The 26,698-nt window shown below is 35.3% G+C and overlaps 1 protein-coding gene across 1 annotated transcript in view; it reads left to right on the forward strand.

Annotated features, from left to right (window-relative positions):
* Positions 1-26,698, forward strand: part of UBR2 (ubiquitin protein ligase E3 component n-recognin 2) — a 52,156-nt gene that overhangs the window by 23,405 nt on the left and 2,053 nt on the right. The window contains exons 16-45 of the mRNA XM_018085143.2: positions 176-286; positions 2,168-2,233; positions 3,584-3,706; positions 4,049-4,112; positions 4,408-4,532; positions 5,792-5,844; positions 6,101-6,203; positions 6,739-6,787; positions 7,218-7,372; positions 8,744-8,846; positions 9,578-9,687; positions 9,907-9,987; positions 10,782-10,963; positions 11,663-11,862; positions 12,753-12,846; positions 14,214-14,375; positions 14,728-14,825; positions 15,050-15,122; positions 15,851-15,999; positions 16,092-16,147; positions 16,567-16,663; positions 18,534-18,601; positions 19,111-19,246; positions 19,881-19,971; positions 20,754-20,884; positions 22,744-22,852; positions 23,099-23,155; positions 24,655-24,732; positions 25,001-25,171; positions 25,867-25,968. Of these exons, the coding sequence (XP_017940632.1) occupies positions 176-286; positions 2,168-2,233; positions 3,584-3,706; positions 4,049-4,112; positions 4,408-4,532; positions 5,792-5,844; positions 6,101-6,203; positions 6,739-6,787; positions 7,218-7,372; positions 8,744-8,846; positions 9,578-9,687; positions 9,907-9,987; positions 10,782-10,963; positions 11,663-11,862; positions 12,753-12,846; positions 14,214-14,375; positions 14,728-14,825; positions 15,050-15,122; positions 15,851-15,999; positions 16,092-16,147; positions 16,567-16,663; positions 18,534-18,601; positions 19,111-19,246; positions 19,881-19,971; positions 20,754-20,884; positions 22,744-22,852; positions 23,099-23,155; positions 24,655-24,732; positions 25,001-25,171; positions 25,867-25,968 (3,197 nt within the window). The remainder of the gene's footprint in view (positions 1-175; positions 287-2,167; positions 2,234-3,583; positions 3,707-4,048; positions 4,113-4,407; positions 4,533-5,791; positions 5,845-6,100; positions 6,204-6,738; positions 6,788-7,217; positions 7,373-8,743; positions 8,847-9,577; positions 9,688-9,906; positions 9,988-10,781; positions 10,964-11,662; positions 11,863-12,752; positions 12,847-14,213; positions 14,376-14,727; positions 14,826-15,049; positions 15,123-15,850; positions 16,000-16,091; positions 16,148-16,566; positions 16,664-18,533; positions 18,602-19,110; positions 19,247-19,880; positions 19,972-20,753; positions 20,885-22,743; positions 22,853-23,098; positions 23,156-24,654; positions 24,733-25,000; positions 25,172-25,866; positions 25,969-26,698) is intronic.

Below are 26,698 nucleotides of genomic sequence, written 5' to 3' on the forward strand. Positions count from 1 at the left end.
GTAACATTTGACTGGATAGATTGGGAATAGGCTCATCAAATTTTCCTGTTGGATTTGCTTCTCTTTTGTATTACTGAAATATTTTAATTATCACAAATACCATCCTTCTTCATTTCAGTCCCATTTTCTTTTATTTTCTCTGTAAATATCAAAATATTGCATTTTCTTAATGCAGAGTGAGCTTAGCCCGCCTATGTTAATAGAACATCCTCTACGATGCCTAGTCCTATGTGCCCAAGTGCACGCAGGAATGTGGAGAAGGAATGGGTTCTCTCTTGTTAATCAGGTGAGTACCTAGTACCTGCAGAATCACTGTTTTCTGGTAAGTCCCCCAGGATAATTTCAGACCTCAAAACCTTCCCTTTCTGTATGGATTCCAAATGTTACTTGTGTAAATCTTACGGCAGTGCGAAGTAGGGGTTTATATCAGCACGCACATCATTTGAATATTTATGCTTTTAATCTGGTCTTTGATTTTCTTTAGTCAGAAGTTGCTTTTTTGTTTCAGGGCTGCTACAGGGTTCGGTGACCTTAGTGCTCTGCATGTAAAGAAGTTTTAGTATAATGCAGTTAATGACTCCTAGCCTTTTTATGGTATGCTGTCCAAAAGCAGTATAAAGTACAGAATTCGATCTGTGCATCTTCAGTAGTGCATTCATCACCTCCACATAAAAATGTCTCAGATATAAAAATATGCAGCATTAAGATATGGCTATTTATATTTAAAAAGTAATTGAAATCCTAAGACCCCACAGAAGCATTAGAACCAGTGTAGAACTGAGTGTTTCTTGGCTTCTAGCTCTCATGCTTATTTTATACTTCTGGAGACTAGCTTCTTTCATCTCCAAACTTATGTTCTCTGTGTTTGTATGAATTAGATGTTTCAAGCATAACAGCTATAAAATGGGTACTGTGGTGTCAGTACCACCCACCAGGGTGATCGTCTAAAGTGATTTTCTTACCGAGACTTACATTACAACAGGAATAGGATTTAATTCTGGGAGGTGTTAACTTGATCTATTTGCAAGAAAATTCTTTCAGTACCACTAGCCCTCATATTCATTAGATAATTCAGTCTCCTAGTACACGTGCACTGCAATTAAGCTGTTCAAACATACTGTATTCTGACACTTCTTGACTCTTAAAGGATCTTCTTAAGGTGATGTCCTTTATTGTCATTATTAAAACAAAAAGAGCTCTAGTTATGTAAAATTATAACAGTGCCCATATTGCTGAAGACACATCAGATCTGGAACTTCAGTGTAGCTTTTGGTGGTAAAATAAGTCTCTGTGTTGATTTCCCCTCATTGTCAGTATCTTGAAGTTAAGAGCATGGTCTAGTTTAGATAATAAGGTTCCCAGAATCAGCAAGTCCTTCCTCCTTCCTATGGGTATGAGAGCTCGTGTTCAGCCAGCTTCTTTTGCATATTTTGCCAGACAATAGGAATGGGCATGTCTTTGTGTGTATTATTAGGGTGGGGAAGAAAGGGAAGGCATGCCTAGTTGTCTTCCATGTAATTCTGGTGAGAAATGGTGTGTCTGTAGAGGAAAGATTGGCATGGTGAAGATTGCTCCCAGTCCTAGGTTAGAAACTTGTCAGCCCTATTTATTTTTCCTTAATTATGGTAGAACTAAACTTTCCCACATTTCAGTGCCATGCAGTGTTTGCAGTGTTGCTGCTTCTTGGCACAGTAGTGTTGAGTTCATTCCCAGGATGGTTTGGGTTAAGTCTAGTTCCATCACAGTATTAATGTTTTGCTGACACTAGCAATTCCTGAAAGATTGTATCTCAAATAATCGAAGAGCAATTCATGAAATGAAGAAGAAACATTTCTCAAACTGCAAAGGCTTTCTCTCCTGTGAATTTCAAACAATTAATTGCTAAACAAATAGATATATTAATTCATAAGCCAAGGAGGTAAAAAATATTTTTCCTTCTAAGTTTATGCAGTCCAGACATTAGATCAATACAATGCAGCCAGCAACTATTTTGTGCTATATAAAAAAACTTTTTGCATACAGATACAATTGTATCATTTTTTCAAGTCACAGGTTCATTTTTTGTTTACTAACACTGTCTAGCAAAATTAATTTTTTCAGAATTAAAATCATTTTAGATTAGATATGATCTTTGTTAACGATTGCAGTGTTTGGTTTTGTTTTTCAGATTTATTACTATCATAATGTGAAGTGCAGAAGGGAGATGTTTGACAAGGACATAGTAATGCTTCAGGTAATCACATATACCAGTTTGCATTTTTATCAAGCATTTTCAGGACGTGTGTGTGTTTGTTATTAGCTTCATCAGAACTTTTCAATGACAAGGAAAAAAGTCAATTTTCTGTGGAAAGACTTCAATTTTCTTATTGTAGCTTTATCATTATGGGATAATTTGTAAAGGAAATAACGATTGTTGTAATCCTTGTTTTTTAACTATGCTTTGGAAAGTGCAGAATTTTCTATGTAACGCATATATCATGCTACTTCTTCAAGAATGTAATATTTTAACTAATGGGTTGTGCTGTAGTAGCAATTGTGTGAGTCTGCATGTCTTCAGTCATGCACTCAGGGTATGTGTTGGCTCTTCTCCCTCTCTTCAAAGTTGATGTCTAAAATACTGGGCAGAAAGTGAAACCCCTTTGATATATTTTTCATCCTTCAGAAGAGACTTTGCAAATCTGCCAGTCTGTTTAGCTCTGACACAGATTCAATACTTCTACGCTGAGAGCAATGTAAGCTGACATTTGCAGCTTGGGGTGCAAGGTTCACATGGACAGCAAAATATTTTCTCAGGAAGTTCCTCAAATCTTACCTAGAGTTAGCAATACCCAGTAGGATACAAATGCCCCAGGTTACTTCTGCTTTCAGACATATTTCACTGAGGCTTGATCTGCCACTAATTTTTAATGATCATCTGCAGCTGCCCATTTGGATAGATATCCTTTAACTGTGTTGGAAATTATTCTGTCTTAAAGATGGTCCCATTAGCAATAATGAACTAACAGCAAATTTTTATAATTGACTAACTTAGATATCTTGTTTAATAAACAGAAAAAACTTTAGCCAGTAGTTTTCAGAAACGGAAGTCGGTGTTTGTGCTGCATTAAAACATTAATATTTTTCTTTCCAAGAAGGTTTAAGAAGTTTTGCTATAAAATCTTCAGCCATTCTTTTGAGGATTGGAATTTGTTTTTAAAATCTTCAGTGCTATATACTGAGTGATATTATGCCTTAAGTTGAGCCAGCAGGAACGAGATTGGAGAGAAAAGCAAACAAGTCTTTCACTGAATTTTATTTAGACTGTTTCAGATAGAAGGAATAACCCTGAGTATTTTATGTGATGCCTTTAAAAGGGCATCGGGAATTACTGATAAAGCATAGGATTCAGCTTGTCAAATGTGCTGACACTTCTCATTTTGGAGTCCTAAGAGTGTAAATTTAAGTCATTAAGTCTTCATGCCCAAGGTTGAGAAAGGAATGAATTTCATAAAGAATATGCTGTGGACATCATATAGAAATATACAAACATGCTATAATAACATGAAATCTATTTTCTGTTTGTAATCTTCTTTTCTTTTAATAGACAGGTGTGTCTATGATGGATCCAAACCACTTCTTGATGATAATGCTGAGTCGCTTTGAACTTTATCAGATATTTAGTACTCCAGACTATGGGAAAAGATTTAGCTCAGAAAATACTAACAAGGTATTTTATGTATTACTGCTATAGAAAACCTACACTTTTTTTCAAAGTGTATCAGATGCTGTTGTGCTGAGACTGAGCAATTTCTTGATAAAAAAGCAAAACCTATCCTATTTTAATTTCATTTGGCTAGTTTGAAATATACATAAATATTTTTACTTGTCAAACTGGTAAATGTCAGAAAGTGTTGCATAATTTTTGCAGTTATGATTGCAGTTCAGCATAGCTTAATTTGGGAGTACTAAGGGTGAAAACAAGCAATGTTTTGAATCACTGAAAAAGTATTTTCAGTATATGGAATAATTCTTTTAATTGAAAATTGTAAATTCTTTTTGATTGTTTCAGGATGTTGTTCAACAAAATAATACTCTTATAGAAGAGATGCTATACCTCATTATAATGATTGTTGGTAAGTTCAGAATGTATTTAATTAATTTTTAAAATGTAGTCCCTTTAATGGTCTGGAATGAACATTCATCGTTTCCATCTCAAGTTCAGTTCTGTGGTGGACTTCATGGAGTTCTGACTTCTTTCCTAGGAGAAAAGCCTCAAAACTAGCTTAGATTAATGTAATGAATTTTTGAACCCTGGTGTATGAACACAAAATTCTACAGAAGCTGGCCTATTTTCCAGCCTTTAACTTGCAGTAGAAGAGAAAAGAATGTTTAAAATCCTGAAAAAAATGAAGTATTTTATTTGTACAGGTGAAAGATTCAGTCCGGGAATAGGACAGGTAAATGCGACAGATGAAATCAAACGAGAGATCATCCATCAGCTGAGCATCAGGCCAATGGCTCACAGTGAATTGGTGAAAGCATTACCTGAAGATGTAAGTAACTTGGCCTGGAGGAGGGAAGCAACTTTACTTTTTAAGGCTGATTGCTGAAAATTTTCCTTACGCAAGTTCATTTCACTTAATGTGGAATGGATGGAATGGGAGCAGCATGATTGTGCTCAGAGCAAGGTTAGCATGAGTACAGAGTAATAATTCTCACGGAGAGGGTAGGAAAGAGATAAGGAAGGAATAACATATGAAAGAGGCAGGAACCTGAGAGCTTCTTCAGCTCCTTTCTCTTTTTAATGCTGTTCCTTATCTGGCCATCTGGCCGGCTGTCTCTGCAGGCTGCTTGTAAACCCTGAATTAGATGTATGGAAGTGGGTTGTTAGAACTATCCAAAAATATAAGCTGTTATATTTTAATGCCTAACAATAAGTGAAAAGACATGGAATCAGACACAGCATTACGACTTGTGTAACATAAATGGTTCATTTGCATGAACAGAAGCACTTATGTGAATTCTATTAGGAGTGCTTCTGTAGGATAGCAAAGCTTCCTTTTTAATATTTTTGAAGCAATCTTTTAAACATGATTTCTGAAGACAGTCAGAATTCAATAGTTTATTTAACTGTACAGATAGATTCTGAAATACTTTTCTTTATTCTAAATATCTTAAAGAATTTGCAAAGTTAAATTTTAAAATTATTTAAAAATAATTTAAGGTTGGATGAAAGAGCAAACTGGGATTTAATTTAGAGTTCCAAACTGTATTGTCAGTCTTTTTTCCTTTGCATGTTAACTGCTGTGAATATGCATTGCATGAAGGGGATGGGAATAGTAAAAGGCAGTTTGTGTATGAAGTAGTGTTACATATTTGAGCTGTCTCCTGCTGCCTTTTGTGGTTGTTTTATCATTTTTCAGTAACTTGTTTTTTTAGCTTGCCTATATTTATTTCAGTTTAAAGGCCTAGAAACGAGAAATACTGACTGTGTATTCCAAAGATAAGCTCAGTATGCTAGCTTCAGGTTTTATTTATTTATTTATTTATTTTACATCCAAGTTCATTATGACAGGGAAAAACAATAAAAATTAAGCACTTAGAATGGCATGACTTGTTAAAAATGTAAATGCAGAGATGGTATTCCTGAATGTATTTTCGTGTTATGTGCTTTAGTGTTCTCTTGGGTACCAGTAAAATGACTTTGCACTACATTCATTTTGCATGCTTACTGTAGTATTGTATGATATTTGAACGTGTTTAATCCAAGAACTACAGTAACACACTGTCTTGCCTTTTCACTCAATTGTAGGAGAACAGAGAGACAGGAATGGAAAGTGTGATTGAAGAAGTGGCATGTTTCAAGTATGTTTCCCTCTATTCTAATATTTCAGCTTTAGAAATGGAATGGCTAAATTAGTGAAAATGAGAGAATAAAAGAAAGAGGGCTGGGTTGAGGCAGTTTCTCATGGCTTTACTCACATGCAGAATTCTTAATCCTGTTACTTACTTGTTTTCTAGAATGCCTATTGAGCAGTGGTTTTTAGCTGTTCTACTTAACTGTTTATTCTCAGATGTTAATAACCAATGGACATAAGGTGTTTGGTTTGGTTTTTGGTAGGAAACCTGGATTGACAGGCAGAGGGCTGTATGAGTTAAAACCAGAATGTGCCAAGAACTTCAATCTGTATTTCTATCACTTTTCAAGGGCAGAGCAATCAAAGGTAACTAGTAATTTAATTTTCTGGGGTTTATTTTGTGTCTTTTTTTGTTTGCCTTTTTCCAAAGCTTAGTTCTGGGAAGAAGTCTTATCAGCTATATATTTGAGAATGTTAACAAAATTGCCCAAGATTTTGCTGTGCCGCTGGATCCTGTGCCCTATACAGAGCTATTGAACTCAGTGGGCCTTCAGGAGTTTGTCTGTGGCTTCTCTTACATCTTATGTTACTGAAAGTATTTAAAGCAACCTGTTTTTCCCTTAGATTTATGGAAATTGCCGCTTTAGCTCAGAGTTGTCTTACAGTCTTATGCTAGAAAAAGAGTCCAGGCTGGCTCAGGATGAAAGATTAATTTTGAAGCTGCGTGGCCTACTTTACAAGTAGAACATAAATTGAAAAGACATGAAAGCTTTCATGTTTATTTAAGGCTGGGAAAAAAGGGAAAAAACCAGTAACAATGGAGTAAAGCATGAATGCTTTTTTTATTAGTTTTATATTTGTACGGGTTTTGAGTAATGCTGGCATTGTTCTTCTATTTCAGGCAGAGGAAGCACAAAGAAAGCTGAAAAGACAGAACAGAGAAGATACAGGTATTTTTTTTAAGAGAAGATGGTAGAAGAAGGAATCACATATTGAACTGTGTATTACCCTGAAACTTAAGACAAACAGCCTGTTCCTAGGCTAGAGTAAAAATTGGTTGAAAATGTAGCAATTTCCCTTATGTCTCCCTGACTGTAGTCGGGGATCTCATCTGTCATGGAACTCGCCTTCTGGAGAGCTTATTGCTTTGGCTTTTCTGTTACATGCAAGCCACATGGAATGTTGTAGCCTGTTATCAGTAAAACTGTTTATCAAGCAATTGAATTCTGCCTTAGGATCATAGAATGGTTTGGGTTGGAAGGAACCTTAAAGATCATGTAGTTCCTACCCCCCTGCCTTGGGTTAAGCTGTTCAGTCAGACATTTTATATGGGTGTTGCAAATCTTGGAGAAATGTCAAACACACAAATTTCCCTTTCAGCACTTCCACCACCAGCTCTTCCTCCTTTCTGCCCACTTTTTGCCAGTCTGGTTAATATTCTGCAGTCTGATGTGATGCTGTGCATTATGGGAACTATACTGCAGTGGGCAGTAGAACACAATGGCTATGCCTGGTCGGAGTCCATGCTGCAAAGGGTATGGGTTTTTTTGTTTAAAATAATGCTTATGCTAATGAGGGAATATTTATTTTAGCACTTTAACATGGTTTTATGGATGAAAGTTGTTTACTTGGTATCTGAAATATACAGAATACTCTGAATGAGAAATGGAGGGTGTTTGCTGACATACAGAACTAGGGAAACTCTTCTGGCTCCAATGCAATTTATTTTTAAAAGTTAATAGAAGGCCCAGGTAAATTTCTAATGTGATGCACACAAGAGGAGAGAATTCTGCTTGAATTAGTTGAAATAGTGTTCATTGTGGTAGAGAACCAGTTAATCTGAGTTATTGCATATTAAGTAGACATTGATTTTTTTTTCTTGATGTTCATTTGCTTATTTCAGTTTAAGCTAAATCACTTTAAAAAAAATCATAGAAGTGCACAAAAGAGTTTTCTAACTTGACAATGTATCAGCTTTGGGAAACTTGACTTATTTTTCTCAAGTCAACTGCTCTTGTCTTGGAAGATCATGCAAAGGTTGATATGAGACATCTGCAAGAGGAAATGGCCCATATCCAATGAGACCTTGTTAAATAGATGTGATAGACTGAGGAAAAATTGACTGTGTAATTAAATTTTAAAAACTTCAAGACTCTCATCAGGTTTTACCAGTTTTTCTGTAGATGCTTAGACTGTTGCATTCCAGTTCTGTTACAAATTTTCAGGTGATTATCCTTTCCTTAGTGGATTTCATTGAGTCCAGGCATTCAGTAATGCTTTATGTCTGGAGCATCCTGCCAATTTGCATAGGGTTGCAAAATGGCTGATTCAGCATGACAGAGTTCACCACCAAGATTGAAGTATTTCAGCTTTAAAATACCATTTGGACTATTAGAGTGCTAAATTGGTATTTCCCCCCTAAAGAACGGAATTTCCCTTAATTTAAGTGCAAGGGGATTGCAGCTTTTCACTGACATAAAAATTAGCATTATTTTAAAATGTGTTTCTAGAGAGAATTCTGTTTAAAATGTTTAAGTTTTTGTCAGTAAATTTTGTATGTTAAAAGGATATAAAGTGTGCATCGTGCTTCTGTCCATAGACTTGAGATAATAACAAGCCATTGCCAGGGAGAAAGCTAAGGAAGCACTGACTTCTCCCTCACTAGTCAGGACAGCAAACAGAAAGATACAAGTAGTACAATGTGGGTTTTATGTGGTAAAGTTCCAAACAAACACTATTGCTCCTGTGTAGCTTTGGAATTCTGTATATAGAAATAACTGCAAATATATTCTTATTATATAATTGTATTGTATGACTTCCCTGCCTCTTAATTAATTACCCAAACTGTATAACTAGATTATATGAATTATTTAAGGAAAGAACTAAAATTCATAATTTTTACCTAGGTTTTGCATTTAATTGGAATGGCTTTGCAAGAAGAAAAACAGCATCTGGAGAATCTCAGTGAGGAGAACGTTGTAACATTTACCTTCACTCAGAAAATATCAAGTATGCTTTTCTTTTCAAATTTCTAGCAAATCTGAAATAACCGAAAATACCAGGATCTTGTATTTTATTCTTCTGAAACGGCATTTACCAGAAGAGTATATTTATTTATCCATCAAAATTTTACCAAGTTAACTATAGATCCATGCTTTACATATGTGTAGATTCTATGGTGGTAGCAATTCTATGATGGTAGAAATCCAGAAGTTGAATAATTCCCACTAAACCTAATTCTGAATGTCTTTAAGCAGCATCTCAGCAAAGATTGCTGTACAGGATTAGATGCAATTGCAGAAACAATAGTTGCATTCTTAAAGATTCTTTTAATCTTGACTCTCCTTTGTATCTTCTGACTAGAGCCTCTAGTTTTGCTAACATGAAAGTTGCTAAGACTCTTCCATTTAAAATAATGGTAAAAAAAATATTGGAAATTCTACATAGCAGCTCCCAAGATGAAAACAGCAAGGGAGCACATACAGTGCATTTCTCTTGTAAGAAAATATAGTCCGTAAGCAAGATTTTCAGGATTTAGGGTTTCCTCTAACTTTTCAGGATTTAGAGGTTATTCATGAAAATGTTTGCAATGGGGGGAATTAAAAGTTATATTGTGCCTGTTTGCTGAAGGAATTCTTCAGCTACTGAACACGTGTTGGTGATTTTTGTTTGTAATGTCAATGAATGAATAATTTGTTGAGTAATGGTATAATCAGTTGTCATTGTAATATTTGTCTCAGAACCAGGAGAGGCACCTAGTAATTCCCCTAGCATACTAGCTATGCTAGAAACACTGCAAAATGCACCTCATCTGGAAGTGCACAAGGACATGATCAGATGGATATTGAAGGTAAATGTATTCTATATTACCCCTGAAATTATGGGAATAAGATTTTTGCAACTTTCCTAATTATATTGTGATGATTTCTTTATTTCCCGTGTTGATTTGTTGTAGCTACATTTTTCCTCCTCTGGAATCCAACATTGCATGTTATCTGGACAGCACTGTATTATACACAGTTATATTCTCATGTCACAAACAAATTAAATGTTGTATTCTTTCTTACAGACTTTTAATACTATTAAAAAGCTAAGAGAAAGCTCTTCTTCGAGTCCCGTGGCCGAAACGGAAGGAAATATTATGGAGGAGGTAAAAGCAAGCTGTAACAGTTAGCTGATCTAGAACATGTCTGGGTTCTGACTAGCAAAGAACTGTATTTCTAATTGTAACTCTTAATCAAAGATGGGAAACATCAATGATTTCTGAAATTCTGTCTCACAGCTCAAACCCATTTGTTTGAAAGGCCTGTTGGTAGAGTTCCCGGCCTGTTTTTGTTTGTTTTATATATTGTAGTCTCCAAATCTTCTGCAAGTTTACCCCTTAGAATTGTTTGTATTACTCATCACAGCATGAAATGTTTCTACTCTTCCCATAATCTCAAACTCCATGGAAAGTTGCTAAAAGAAATAGTATCTGTGTACTTTTACCATGCAAGTTATTCTAGATAAGCTCTGCCCATTTGTTTAGCTCAACATGACACTCTAGATACCACGCAGAGACCTTAGTTAGGAATACAGGTAGTGTGGAGGGAGAGTAATACTGGAGACGAGACCTGTCACTTTCTTACCTTCTTGTCTTATGAATGACTAAAGGGAAGAGAAATACAAAATACAGTTAAATGTTGAGGGGAGGAGGTTACCCTTCTGGATCTGCAGTTCTGCCTGGCACTGAACATGAGCTAAAGAAAAGAGGGCACAAAATAACTCTTTGGTAGACTTTTCTCGTGTCTTTTTATGAGATTTTCATTGTTTGGAGGTTAGTACAAGTTGCACATAGCAGTAGCTAAAATTTGGAGGTTAGTCCATTACACCAAGCAGTAACTAAAATAACTTACCTGTTGCAACAAGATTTTAAAAATGGCTGAATGAACAATACAATTTCAGAGTTCACGTGATAAAGACAAAGCTGAAAGGAAGCGGAAAGCTGAGATTGCCAGATTGCGCAGGGAAAAGATCATGGCTCAGATGTCCGAGATGCAGCGGCACTTCATCAATGAAAACAAAGAACTCTTCCAGCAAACTTTGGATGAGCTAGATACATCAACCTCCGGAGTACATGAAAATAGGTAAAGGAATCTCATTTAAATGTTTTCCCCCATTGACTTTAACATCAAATTGTCCCACTGTTACTGCTATAAAAAGCTCTTTTTTTTTTTTTGTCTGGGTGGAAAACTATTCATAAGTTTTTGAGACAAAAACACAGTAGTAAATAGAATGCTTTCCTCCCCTTCTCTGTCAAGATGGTAGGATAAATATTGATTCCTCCCTTGTTGCATCCTCATAGTGCTCAACATAAACAGGCAAATAATTCTTTGTACAAAATCATCCAGCAAATGATTAATGATACTGAAGAGACTATGCTATTAAACATAGTAAATTGGAAATAGCTGATTATATGTTGGTTGAAGATCTGGAAGAAAATCTGCTTGTATCTGGAAATATGAACTGAAGTATGCTAATGATTTGTGGGGAAGTAGAATGTGTTTTCAAAATTTGTGTCAGAATTAAGGGATGGGGATGACGGAGGGCTGCACATTTAATTTCTGTGTTACACTGGAGTGTGTTATACTATTGGGAGGGTATGAATTTTTTCTAGAAAGTATGTGCTATTTCTGGGAACATGGGAATTGTTTTATAAATGCCAAAACTGTTTTTTGTCAGCATTTATCATAAATCTAGAAAACTCATTCATCATACTTAAATCATGATCTGAATTGGAATGTTTTTCAAATAATTTGCTTACTAATATTCTTTCAATATTGTAGCCCTGTAATTTCAGATGCAAAACTTACAGCCTTGGGACCAGAGCAAACTAGAGTAGCTGAACCCAGGCAGGTTGTTATGTGTATATTGTGTCAGGAGGAGCAAGAAGTTAAAGTGGACAGCAGGGCTATGGTCTTGGCAGCATTTATCCAGCGATCAACTGTGTTGTCTAAAAATAGAAACAAAATTACTCCAGACCCTGGTAAGTACTGTTCATAATTGTCTTTAATGTTAAAGAATGTTGGAGTCAGTGTGACAACCTGACGTGTTCCTTTGAGACAGTGGCATAGCCTCCTTATGTTAACTGTGTGTTTGTGGAACAAAGAAACCTTGTGGAAGGCTTCTTTGTAATCAGTAGCAAAACTCCCTATCTTTTTAGTAAGGTAGAAATGTGTGTTCTAAACAATGTAAATCACTGCAAAGCATGATCTAAATGTTCTGCCATTCATTTGTGACAAATTATTTGTAACTGTTAAAAAACCCCTTAAAATCAGAAGTGTTTGTTCTTAAGCGATGCCTGTAACATTAGAGAGAGAGGAGGTGTTGATGTAACGCTGTAAAAGCACAAGATGTACATTTTCTTCCTCTCAGTTATATCCTCTGAAATGCCACTTAGCAATAATAAAAAAAATCTTGGATTTAGGTACTTTGTAAAACAGATCACAGTGAGCAGTAGAGTTGTTAGAAAGGCTTCTCTGGATTATGTATGTGTAAACACATAGAAAAATCTCTGCCCTGAATTGTTTTGCACTCTCACTCTGAAAATTAATGTTCTTGAACTCATTGTGTGGTGGTACCGAACCACCAAAACTGCAGGTAAATCTTGGGGGTTTTACCAAGGCCTCCAAAAGCTTGGTTTGAATTCTTAAGTACAGCACTCACACACACTCAAAACAAAATTTACATGATACTTGTAAATGATCTAAACAGCTTTAAGTTGTTGTGGATTAGTAATGTTTTCTGTGCTTCATCAAATGAGTTACAATTCTGTGATAAAGTTAAATAATAATGTGATTGTGGTAACACCAATTTGCAGTTAAGTCGTTTGATAAATGTTTATTTCAAAGTTGTTTTGTTTTGTTTTAAATACAGAAAAGTATGACCCATTATTCATGCACCCAGATCTGTCATGTGGAACACACACGGGTAGCTGTGGGCATATTATGCACGCTCATTGTTGGCAAAGGTAAAAGGCTATATTTAAGTTTTTAGTCCAAATAGCATGTTTGTTATGTTATCAGTTTGCCTAATGGCACTAATTTTAATGGCAAAATTACTACCATGTAGCAAACGTAAAAAGTAATTTCATAAAGTGATTAAAACAGCTTTCTGTTGGAAAAAAGAAGTAGAAATCAAATGCCGTAAATATGTTCAAAATAATTTTCATTTGCTGTCTGTCATCTTGGTAAAGAAGAATCCAAAGCCATACATGGCAGCTTTCATTCCATTTGCTTGTTTATCTCAATGCATAATTCCCTGTGGTGCACATGTATCTGAACACTGAAGCTCAGATTTTTGAGGGGTTTTTTTGCAGTTCACTGATAGACATGTTTTTGCTGCTTCTTTTGCTCTCTACTGGAGTTTTAAATGACAGTGCATCTCTTGCACTCTTAATTCCTCCAACATGTTTAATTTGAAGTAGAAACATCTGCAACCTAGTTCAGGTTCATCTTCAACATAAACTCAGTTTTGTCCTTTGTTCTTAGTTTTTTAATAAAGCTTTTTCCAGTTATTTTTATTCTTTGATTTTTGGAGGTGTATAAACATGCTTCGTACTGTGTGGGGCCAGTGCCATGTGACAAATGCAAACCGTTCAAGCCTCTGACTTGGATGAGGCTCTTGCTTTGGTCCTTGGCATGGCTTCTGAAGTGCCTAATTTCAAATTCTGCCTCGTGTGTGAAGAGTGTTAGGAGCTCCCAGAGATTCTGTGGCTATAACCACACACTGATTTCATTTGTCGTGTTTGATATCACTGCTCACAGTCCTGTGTGGGTTCCATTATCTCTTGGAAATGTCCTTAGAGGCCTGTACAGATCATTTGGGGGTCGTTGTTTGGCATGGTTTAAACCACATCATAGGCTTCTGGAATAGGAGTTACATTTAGCAAAGCAGTGAATTCAGTTTCTTTTCCATAGAGGATTCAGCCACCAGTTTTTTCAGTTGCTCCTCTGTTTTGGTTGTGGCCTATAATGGAATATGCCCACAGATAATGCTCATGCTCCCTAAACATTTTATGTAAAAATGAGGCTTTTTTTTTTTCTTTTAATCCTTTAACCTTCTATCTACCTTTTCCTCTGGAAATTGCTAAAGTCTTAAACATGATTTTAACAGCCCAGGGAACTTCAGCACTTTGGGGGATTTTGGCACCCAAAAACTGGGGATAGCTGGAGATAGTAATACTTTATCAGTCAGAGGGTAGAGCTTTTTCCTTCAGATAATTCTCTTACCTATATCTGGGAAAAGGCAAAACTGTGTCTTCCTGAGAATTCTTGAATTTTTATGTTAAAGTAATGTTTTAATAATTTGCCACTAATGTCTTGCTGTTTTCTAAAGGTATTTTGATGCAGTCCAAGCGAAAGAGCAACGAAGACAACAAAGATTGCGAGTACACACAAGTTACGATGTAGAAAATGGTGAATTCCTTTGCCCACTTTGTGAATGCTTAAGCAATACAGTTATTCCTTTGCTTCCTCCACCGAGAGTTTTGTTCAACAGGTCTGTTTGCTTTATGAATGTCCTTAATAAATGTAAAAAACAAGGTCCCAAACAAGCTACCCCCCAGAAAACCCTCCTGAATGTTTCTTATCCTCTGTTTTGATAAACTCAAATGGATTGCCTGCCTGCTTATTTTGGTTTATGGATTTTACTTTGTTATTGTGTATTACGGAACTTAGAGCATGAAAGGACAGGAAAGCATAGGACCTGCAGAAAAAGAACTGAATGTAGAAAAATACCTGGGCAGCAGGGAAAAGAGCCTGTTGAGAAACAGAAGAGCATAGAATGCCTCTGAAATACTAATTCTGTATATAAATTGTTTTTAATTGTTTGTTGGGATTTTTTTTGACAGGTTAGACTTTTCAGGCCAACCAAACCTAACTCAGTGGATCAAAAGAGTATCCCAGCAAATAAAAGCACTGCATTTACTTCGAAATGAAGACTCTGCAAGTAAGTCGGAAGAAATCTGTATATTTATATGTGAAAATGTTATAATATTCATGGAAAAGAAGCGACCATATCCGTTCTACCAGAATGGAGTTAAGAGATGATGGCATAAGTGGCAAGAACAGCTTGGAATTTCAGTTTCTGATGTTGTGCTTCCTCACCTTTCTATAATGTAAAAATCATGTATAGGTGAATAATCAGTGATTTACTACTTTTTGTTTATACAGGTCATTCTGGTCATTCAGAAAAAATGGATCAGCTACAATTACCTGAAGGATTTAGACCAGATTTCAAACTGAAGTATGTATTTACATCTTAATAAATTATTAAAAATTCATCATGAAATGATAATATGAAAATAGAATGTAACTTCTGTGCTCGGTCTCAATAATTAAGGCAAATATATGAATTTTGTTTTAGTTAGAAAAATTAATTATGTTATTATGATGGTATTGAAGTTCAACCCACAAGTCCAAAGTAATGCAGTAGAATTTGAAGAAGTAAATGTGGTAAGTGGTTATGCAGAGAACATGCTGCACTTTTTTTTCTAGCATGAAGGAAGACTATGAAATGGAGAGTATGCTAATATGTAATTTCAGCTGTTATGGTGTGCTTGTATTTGGTTCTACCCTTTCTTGACTTGAAGAGAAAGTAATAAAACTCATTATATGGTACAGACAATTGTCTGCCAGGTGCACACAAAGATGTGAGGCATCTGTCCCTGCTGACAACAGATTTAGCTATCAGTCACACATATTTCTTGTAATTTAGCCTTAACTATATAATTTTTGAAGACTAAATATACTTAACACTAAAAAATGAGATTGGTTCCAATCAAATAATCAAAATAATAATTAGGAATATATCTGTCACAAAAAAAGAGGTTACTGAATACCAGATCCAAGGAAGGATATTGGAGTTGTCACTTAAATTTTAAAAATCCAGTAGGGGATGAATACTTATTATTAAAGTACTATGCTGCCAGTGGAGACAATAATGAATTAGTAATATTGTTTTCTTTGTTTCAGGAATCCTTATTCTGAGAGCATAAAAGAGATGCTGACAACTTTTGGCACGGCAACATACAAAGTAGGCTTGAAGGTTCATCCAAATGACGAAGATCCCCGTGTACCTATAATGTGCTGGGGAAGCTGTGCTTACACGATACAGACTATAGGTACTGATGTATTTATTCATTTTGCTCCTTTCTATGTGATTTTCAGAATTTAGTTAAACTCACAAGATGGAATTTTATTTTTTTTTTTACAGAACGAATTTTAGCTGATGAAGATAAACCATTATTTGGCCATTTACCTTGTCGACAGGTAAGGATCAAATAGCAATTCCTCTTTGAATCGGACAAAAGAGGGAATTGTGCTTCACTAGTGAAATTTTAAGTTACAGTTATTTGATAGTTTTATTTGTTGGATCCTACTGTTGAGTCAATCTGTATCTGATTTCTTAATCTATTTAAAAATCAAATCTAGAAAAACTGTTACTTTTTTTCCTATAAACACATAATTTAGTAAGGTTGTGGTTTCTCATGGTAACAGTCAAAATAATAATACTGAAAGGAACTTGTGTGTATCTGCATAAAATAAGTATCTGTCATACACTTACACAGTCCAACTGCTCCCATAAACTACAGTTGAGAAGCCTGAAAAAAATGCAGTAAGTCAAAAGGCCTTTCTTTTCATGTTGAGGAACTTGGTTGACTGTGTCTCTTATTTTTTTGTTTTTAAAGGATGACTGCCTTACGTCGCTAACAAGATTTGCAGCAGCTCACTGGACAGTTTCATCTCTTTCAGCAGTACAGGGTCACTTTTGTACTCTATTAGCATGTAAGTTCACCACCTTATGCTGGTTTTTTTGCAAAGATACAGATACAGAAAAATGCTTTCAGAATGACTGTTAGTATTGATTAGAAAATTATTTTATGTACTGGTTTTAAGGAACAGACCGAGAGCTGGTATTTCCACCTATACGTGTCATACCATGGAAAAAAGAAGAGACATTTCTTTTGGTCTGCAACTCCAAGATACATTTCAAGGGAAGCATGGATATTTTGCTGTGAAGGATTTCTATTGATTCCTTCATTTAGAAAGATACCTAGAGCAAAGGAGAAGGAAGTGTGGCCCTTCACAAAAGGGATGCACTGGAAATCTAAATATGAAGAAATTAGGATTAATGTAGTGTGGAAAGGAAATAGGAAGTCTGTAATATATCTGCAAAATTTTCTGTCTTCAAAAAGTGGAATCTGTGGGAAGACAGGACTTAGTATGTAATGTCCTATGTTCACTGTGAATTTTAATGAGAATAGTCAAAATGTTCTAAACTTGAAGCATTAGTGGATACAGACAAGCAGTCTGAAGTTCAGCCTAATGCAGTAATTGTCCATGAGAGGAGTATTCTGAAAGGGTATTATGAAATGGGTTAACTTTAATATTTCCCGTCAGTAGAGCGGGGAAGCTTTTAAAATGCATTCGTATACTGAGATTACAGGTAGATGGATACCACCTACTTCAGCAAACAGTTGGCAGCTTTATGGGGAAAACTTAATTGCCATCAGTCCGTGGCAGTAATGGTTGAGCCGTTTTCTAAGTGAAGCAGGACAGCAGATGCTGCTAGCTATTTTACTGGAACTTAGTGGTATATGGTGTTCTGTGTGGTTTGAGTATTCTTGAAAACTTGAATCAATGTTTCTTGCTCTGGTCACGTTTTTGATAGAAACATTTATTACACTTTTGGGTTGAGTTCTGTGGCTACATGCTTACAAAAGGAAAACATTTAAAATCTGAATAGTGATGAAATGTTTAGTAATAGAAATAGATTCAAAGTGTCACATCTTCAACTAATTAATTTTTTGGCCATCACAGCAGTAGTCTTCAACTGAAGTATTTTTAAGTTCTTATGATGAGACTATTTTTTACTGTAGTAGTGTTTTTAAACTTGGCAGCTTAATGCTTATAGCTGCATTGTAAAACTATACCCATAGCTGCAATTGAAACTCTTTTATTATAAATCAGATTTTACTGCTTGGAGCAAAGAAGTCTGCAACTGTTACTTAAAATATGTAGTAACATTTTCAAAACAATTTATATTGTTTGCTTTTAGATGGAGGTGCTTGGAATTTATTGTGTGTGAATTTCTGTTGTCAGCTGGAGTGCTTTAGTTAATAATTTGTGGTTACTGTGAATACTACAGAGGTGGAGAGACCAATATCTCACTCTTTCTTAATTAGAGATAAAATAATGTATGTATATTTTTGAGTCCATAATGCAAATTATTTATGTAGAGCAAGTTCACTGAATCTTGTCAAGTTAAGCAAATTGCATCCTTTGAGCAGCTGTCTAGCAACAATTAGTGGTCCTATTTAATCACTAGTGTTTGAGCTTATTTCTGTGTCAGAGCAGAGTTTTAGATACTGTCTTATTTTATCTCCCACTGGAAACCCAAGAAATGAAACAAAGTTACTATGGGAGTAGCAAATGGCTACTTCGTTTCATTTCAATAGAGTAAAATAGGCAAGAGTCTTTTCCAATAGTGTTGAACAACTCCTGAATTGATTCCTTTCTGTCCAAAACAAGTACATTTGTATTTTTTTAAGCATGTACATGAAGGAGATGGCTCTCATTTTGTAACTGAAGTACACTAAAATCTTTTCATATATAAATGTTCAATTAATTTTTTTTTCCTCTCCAAAATATTTAGCACTGGTGCCTAATGAAAAAAATGGAAATCTTCCTTGCATACTTGATATTGACATGTTTCATTTATTGGTATGTATTCCATAATATGTATTAATAATGTTTTGATCAAGTAGGCACTATGTAAAAATTATTGAAAACTTTTTCTTTGAGTTAGGAACCTTTCAAAATGTTCAGGTTTTTAATATTTTTTCAATACTTAATAAATTTTAAAGACTTCTTTAGTTTAAAGTATTTCTCTCTCTATATATATATATATAAAAGGGGTAGAATGAGGTGGAATATATGCTCTTTGGCTGTTAAAAAACCCCCCAAAATAAATAAAAACCAACCCCTCCAACAACCCACAAACATAAAATAGGGGCAAAAAAGCCCCCACCAACAAAACAAATCCAAAAAACCCAAACATATTCAAAACTCTCCTGATAGTTAATCACTGTTCTCTTAAATAATGTCTGTGTAATTAGCTTCAAAATTAGCCTTAAGTCTGCCTTCAAAGGGTATAGTTGCAGCATGAGCAGAGAAAAGGGAAAGATTCCAAAGGAGAAGGAATGTACCGGCTTTCTTGTTTTCTTTTACAGGTAAGCTTGGTGCTCTCTTTCCCTGCCATACATTGTCAGGATTTTTCAGGGGTTAGTCTTGGCACTGGAGATCTTCACCTGTTTCATCTTGTCACTATGGCACACATAATACAAATTTTACTTACCTCATCAACAGGTAATGCTACTTTCTTTCAACTTTTATTGAAATGATTCCTCAAATCTGTACTTAGGAAGAAGCTACAATGCTGCTGGTAAATGTGTGCAGTTTATAGTTGCAAAACACAGTTGTTGGTGCTCTGTCTTTCTGTCCACAGAGTGTATATATAAATTGTACTCATGCAAGTTCAGTCATCTTGTCTTTATTGCTCAGCACTGGAGGTTTCTTGGAGCATAGCTAGTCATGAATCCTAGCTTTCCAGCCAGTATGTGGAAGTGTTTATGGCAGAGATTTTGGCTTAGGCATTACATGATGAATAAGTTGCAGTTAGCAAACTAAGGCATCAATGTATCTTCTGGCAAGAGGAGCTGGATAAGGCATGGTATGCCAAAACCAAGGAACTCCAAGCAAGTACAATGGGAAACCCAACCAATCGAAGAAGTAAATCAACACCTCCCTGGAGCTGACAATAGCATAAACTTACCACATAGGATGTGCAGCAGAAAACTTTTTTCTAGTACATCCTATTCCATTCCAGTGAAATATTTCACTTAGTTTGGGCATTTTTTATCAACACTTGAAAAAAATACATTCTTGTTCTATAATCATGTATATATGAAACAGCTTGCTTATTTATTTATTTCTTCTTCAGAAGAGAATGGCATGGATCAAGAAAACACTAACAGTGAAGAGGAAGTAGCTGTGCTTACACTGTATAAATTTCTTTACCAGTGTACAGGAAGGTAAAAGAGAAAATTTTATTATATTTTTCTCCCTCCTCGACTCAACATTAATTACTGACTGAGTTCTATGTAATAATGAGGTCAAAGATGACGCTTTTCACTTGGGAGCTCTTGTATCTTGTTTCTTATCCAGTACTTCTAGATTCACTTAAGTAACTAATCCTATAAATTTCTCTGTGATCATGAAGATACCTGCTCATGAAGATTGTTCTCTGGAACAATTTTTTCTTTAGTTAGTTTGCAGAATCTGGAATTGGCAGTGTCTGAGTACAGAAAATTTGTTGGGATAGGAATGGCTCCAAAATGGAAGAGAATAGGTTTAGATTAGTTATTAGGAAATAATTCTTTACTGTGAGGGTGGTGAGGCCCTGGAATAGGTTGCCCAGAGAAGCTGTGGATGCCCATCCTTGGAAGTGTTCAAAGCCAGGTTGGATGGAACTCGGAGCAACCTTGTCTAATGGAAGGTGTCCCTGCCCATGGCAGTGGAGTTGGAACTAGATAATCTCTAAGGTCCCTTCCAACCCAGACCATTTTATGATTCTATGATCTGAAATGTTCATGCAAAATTATCCTTAATGTACTGTCCCTATTGGTTACATTTTTATGGATCTCTAGTTTATTGTTTTTCTTGGAGTTTTCTTTGAAATAAACACTTTGCATAATGATTGTTTCAACTGAAGTCAGTAATTTAATATGCAATATGACTGAAGGCTTACTAAATATAGCTCTCAAACTGAAAAGATTAAATATAAGCAAACTTTTTTTTATTGTATTCTCTTAAGTGCCTTGAAAGAAATTTCCTCAGGCTGGCACCTGTGGAAGAATCTAAAAGCTGGAATCATGCCTTTCCTGAGATGTTCTGCTTTGTTTTTTCATTACTTAAATGGAGTCCCGGCACCCTCAGAAATTCAAGGTACTGTCTGCTTGGTATTAAATCAGCTTTTCAAGACATAAACATTAATGATCAAAATAAAGTACATTTAAACTCTTTTTTCTGAAGGAACTGATTGAATGAATGTGGACTTGTTACCAGTGCAGAATCATATCAGCATAACAAAAAAGACCAAAAAAAAATAATTTGTTTGTTTTAAAAATGTGGTTTTAATATAGAGGTAAACACTGTTCTAGATGACTTAAATTGGAAATTGATGCTTTTCTGTTAATAAGGGAAATTTTGATTATTTCAAAGCTCCTATAGATTATTATTTTCAAATGAGACCACCGTTTCCTTGCATTGATTTCATTCAATCAGCATCCGCTAATAATTAATATCAAGGCCAGGCTGGATGGGAGTTTGAGCAACTTGGTCATCTGGTCTAGTGGAAGGTGTCCCTCTTCTTGGCAGGGACGTTGGAAGTAAATTGTCTTTAAGGTCCCTTCAACCCAAACCATTCTATGATCTCTCCATAAACACACTGTGTTATGTTACACCCCAAATAATTGATGTTAGTAACATACTTCACTGCCCTCCACATATGCCATGGGTAGGGACAGAATGTAAATCTGAAGATGTTAATAATAAGTAGGTTCACAGCACATCAGGACTGCCATGTTTAAAACAAAGTCTGATACTTGGTGCTGAGCTGACATAAGAACGGTGGTTGTCTCGTCATGGGTGTGTTTGTGATTTGGTACTTTCAGAATGTTTCCTTGACAAGTTGTGTGTAAATTGTAGATTTTTTATTGTTTTTTTGTTTAACAATCACAATACTTCATCAGTTAGGCCAAAAGAAAGAAACCTCTTTTCCTGAGGTTTTGTTTTCTGTAAAAAGGTTTCTCAAGTTCATAGTCTGGACCAGTAGAGATCACTTGAGTTCTTTGTTTATGGTTACTTTAAGGTACAAAGTGCAGATGTACTTCCAGGCAGTAGGTCTATGGGCCTTTAAAGAATGTGTTGTAAGAGAGCAAAAAAGAAAGGCTTTGCTTCACTTCTGTTTTACAATACTCAAGTCCCAAGTGCTTGGATGGCCCTGCAGTTTCCCACCACTGCGAGATGTTCTGTTCTGGCAGTGTCCCGTGACACTGGGTGTTTTGTGTTCCTTTCCCACTCCCCTGCTCCGGGATCCACGGATCCCACAACTGGCTTATATTCCTTTTCTCTGGTGTTTTACTGGGGGTTGCAAACCAGAAATTACTTGGACATGAGAGAGAAGTGAGTGCAGCTTTTATTCTAATTCTCTTCCCTCCTCTATTCAGAAGCTAAAGAGGCTGTTCCCCAGAAGAGGTACTGGTATGCTTTTTCCTGAAAGTTGGGAGAGCAGAGGCCAGGAGAGTCAAACCAGTAGACTAGTGTGATTATGGCAGTCTGGGGCTATGTCCTAGATATTTTAGTAAAGTTTGGCATTGCAGGCATTTGCAATTCCTATATTTCTTCCTGAGGCTGTGGTATGCTGCCTGTCACTGACTGCCTGTCTTGATTCATGTCACAAGAAGCATGAAGTAGCCATTTATTGGGCGACATTGAAACAAAGACGTATTAAGTTGTAAAGGCTGTTCAGCTCTCAGTTGTGGTTCTTGTATGACTGTGCTTGAAACATGCTTAGGGAGGAAATTTTAGGAAAGGTGCTTTTCTTTACTGACAGTTTTCCAGCATAGCTGTCTGGTGCCTTTAACACTTTCAATCTTCATGCCATGTTTTGGGTGCTGGAGAATACAGTTTTGAAAAAAAGGAAAAGGATAGCTGTCCCATTACTTAGAGCTGTATTTAATTTATTGTAGTTAATGTCATTTTTAAAAACATAGTTATGAGAATTACACTTTTTTCTTTTTCAGTAAATGGAGCAAACCAGTTTGAACACTTATGTAGCTATCTTTCCTTGCCAAACAACCTCACTTGCCTTTTTCAAGAAAACAGTGAGATTCTGAACACTTTAATAGAAAGGTAAGTTGTGTTTTTATGCTTAGTTTAAATATAATGAGTCCTGCACAAGATAGTAGTATAAGTATTCTCCCAGGAATGCATATATGGAAGCAAATTGTAGATTTTGAAAACTGTTTGTGAAATAAGTGTTTTGAAAGAAATAATTTTGGTTGTAGAGTTATTTAATACATGTATTGTGGATTTTTTCTTACTTGTTTTTTTTATCATCCATTGAAGTTAAAATCCAGGTTTTTTTCTTTCTTGTAGTTGGTGCAGTAACAATGAAGTAAAAAGGTATCTGGAAGGCAAGAGACAAGCTATCAGGTAAAAATGGACATATTTCAAGGAGAGACGGGGAAAAAACTTTAATGTTGCTGTTTTCTTCAAATTTTTTTTGTTAAGGGTGTTTATAACAACACAGTATCAGTTCTGACGAAAATATTATGGGATAAGTAAAGAGATTTTGGGAATTTCATGACAAAAGTAAATATTGCTAAAATTAGTAGATTTTAAAGCTGTAATATTTAACTTTGCCTTTGTTTAGAGTGACCCACGGTAATCAGAGGCCATAAAATTTCTTCTCACATTTCCTATTACTTTGTACCTTTCGATTCAAAATATATGCTGTTGCTCTAAGACATATATAATCTTTGTTTAAAAATACAGGCATTGAAGAGGTTTTTAAATTATCTTCTTAAAGAATCCCGTTCCTTCAGTGAAACCAACACTGAGTCAGTTGCTAAAAATAAAATTCACTCTTCATAAATTTTTTCTTGCTAAGCAATTGTTTTGAATTTAAATCATGTTTATTACTTTGTGGGTGTAGAAAAGTATTTTGGGTGTTGTTCTTTCTGAAGGCTGCGTAAAAATAGTGGTTAACAATTATTCAGATATTTATAAATGAATGTGAGGTTCACAGTGCAGTGATTGTAAACATATCCCTGCATTTTAATCTCCTGTGCTAAATACATAAAGTTAGTCTTTCAGCATTGTGCACAGAATAAGCCTAAGCGACAAAAATAAAAATTAATCACTTCATCTGTTAAACACCAGACTATTAACAGAATCTTATACAATAAGAGTACTGTGGCTGTGTAATTGATTTCCTGCTACTTGTAATTGTTGGGATTTTTTCCATGTTTTACTTTTGCTGATTCTTAACTGCTCTTCCCAAGATTATGTCTGACTTGATAGTGATTTTTTTCCCTCTCAGCACGTTCTTGTACATTGTTTCTGTTACAAACCTCTGTTTATGTTTCGTAGTCTAATTTATATTATTCCTAGACTTGAAGATTATTAAAATTAAGTGTATAGTATCTGTTATTTTTAAATATATAAATATTTGGTATTAAATAGATCCTTTTCATTGCATGAATGTTTCATTCTCTGCAAGATACAAGTTCTCTGAACTTGAGAGTCAGACTATTTTCCATTCAGTATTAGTGACTAAAGAAAAATACAAATCAAACTGATAAGGGAGAACAAATATTTAGTTAAACCTGTAGTGACCTCATAATGAGGTTTTGCTGAAAGTATACATATGACATGTATTTTTCTGATTTTCTGCCTCTTTTTTGTCAAATTAATAAAAAATGTGACAAAACAGGAGGTGGCTTAGTTGAAAGATGTTGTGAGTTTCTTTTTAATGTGTTCCCATTTCACTCTGAATGGCAGAGAAGAGGAAAACTTTAAAAATTTAGTTATTCACAGATGCTGTTTAGAAGGATCAGGAAAACACGAATGAGTTTGAATTCACTTGTGTATTATTCACTTGTGTATTATTCATTGAAATTTGAGTGGTTGATTTGATTGTTTTATTCTAGCTATGCAAGAGAATCCAACAAATTAATAGACCTTCCGGATGACTACAGCTGCCTCATTAACCAAGCATCCAATTTCTCGTAAGTTGAATGCAATTACAGCAACGACCCTGCAGTCTTCTGCTCCTTTTAATGAACTGGGAAACCTCTAACCTGAAAGTTAAACATCTCAGAAAGCTGCATGGAGAATCATAAAGTTAATGGCACATAGCATTTGTCAGCAAAGCTGCCCTGTATTTCAGTGAAGTAGAAATCGCAACTGTTAACTTTTGAATCTTTTTACCATCTAGAGTTAATACATACAGTGAATTTCTTTTTGTTTTGTTTTGGTTTTTTTGCTTAACAAAAGGTGTCCGAAGTCAGGTGGTGATAAAAGCAGAGCCCCAACATTGTGCCTTGTGTGTGGGACCATGCTGTGTTCTCAGAGTTATTGCTGTCAGACTGAATTAGAAGGGGAAGATGTTGGAGCCTGTACTGCACATACGTACACTTGTGGTTCTGGAGTGGGCATATTCCTTAGGTAAGGAGCTGAATGCCTCTACACATACTGCTGGGTTAGGTGGTGTGTGTGTAGTCATGAAATTAGGAGTTCTATAAATGTGATTGCAGGGGTGGTTTGTAAAGGTAGTGTTTTGTTAACAATAGGGTTCCCTAAAACTAGAGTGTATTCATCTTCCTATGCTTTGGTATAAGGTTAAAAGGCTGTTTCTTTGAAGTTAAATTGCATAGAAAATCTGAATTTCATTTTCAAGTGAATTTGTTTTGTCTGTGCATTTATTTCTACTTAAGTATTACAGAATGATGAAGGTAAATACTTTGATTATGTTATTGCTGCTGCTGCTGTTAAAACCATGAAAATTCACTTTAGCTGTCTTGCTGCATACAAGAAAAGATTAGATAATGTCTATTTTCACTTTGGCAAAGATTAGTGGGAAGTGAAATTGGGTTTTTTTCTTGCTGTGGTTTTGTTGAGTATTTTACACAGACTGCAAATAATGTGACATGGAACTACATTGTTTTTAACCACTATGGAGAAGTTATAACGGGAAGAGAATGAGGTCTTTAGTTTAAAAAAAAAGTACCATTAAAAATCTGTACATGCAGATTATACAGAATGAAAGTAGGTAAGAACTGGAAAAGCAGTGTTTATGGAAGTATAGGAAACTAATAATGTAAAAACCAATACCTAAAAACTTCTCTGTGGTTTTTCTCTAGGGTAAGAGAATGTCAGGTGCTATTTTTAGCTGGGAAAACAAAGGGCTGCTTTTATCCTCCTCCTTATCTTGATGACTATGGAGAGACAGACCAGGGACTCAGGTAAATATTAAAAAAATGCATCCTTTAAAGAGAGGAATTTTGAAACTATCTGGTTTCTAAAATACACTTTTTATGTTACCACTTTATTTTAATTATATAGGTAACATATTTTGATGTTCCTGCTGCATCTAATGTCTTCAAACATTTTAATGCTGACATATGTTTTTAGGTCCAAAATATTTAATGGAAGACCTTTTCCAGGTTATAAAGTTGTCTTGAAGTGTAAAAAATTTAAATCTTTTGAGCATCTGTAAAGTTGCCTAGAAACTAAGGCTGAAATTTTTACTTGTATCTAGTGCATTTGTGTGGATAACCTGTGTTAATTTAATACCAAGTAAAAATACTACGAGGTTGTTTTATTTAATGAGGTAGTTCTCTGTCTTAACTCCCGTCTCTGCTTCCTATGAGAGGATAATTTGGGGACATGGTAATGTTAATGCTTGCTACTTTTGAAACTGGTCAAAATCAGAAAATGTGAACTGGTTCAGCCTGGAAAGATTGTTGAAAACATACATTCCGAGGTCTGTAGGCTTTATGGGAGGTTCCCAAAGGCTGGAGGGAACTGTTGAGCTGTAAGGATGGGGCACCAGACAAGGTTAGAACCACAGTTTACTAATCCAAATACCTGTTGATTTGCTCTGATAAGAGAACATGTTAAAGGGTTATCTAAATATTTTAGTATTTTAAGGGGTATTATCTAATACTTAATATATCACACCTGAGTGTTTGT

Source organism: Manacus vitellinus, unplaced genomic scaffold (assembly GCF_001715985.3).
Source record: "Manacus vitellinus isolate BGI_N305 unplaced genomic scaffold, ASM171598v3 scaffold_8_pilon, whole genome shotgun sequence".
NCBI lineage: Eukaryota > Metazoa > Chordata > Aves > Passeriformes > Pipridae > Manacus > Manacus vitellinus.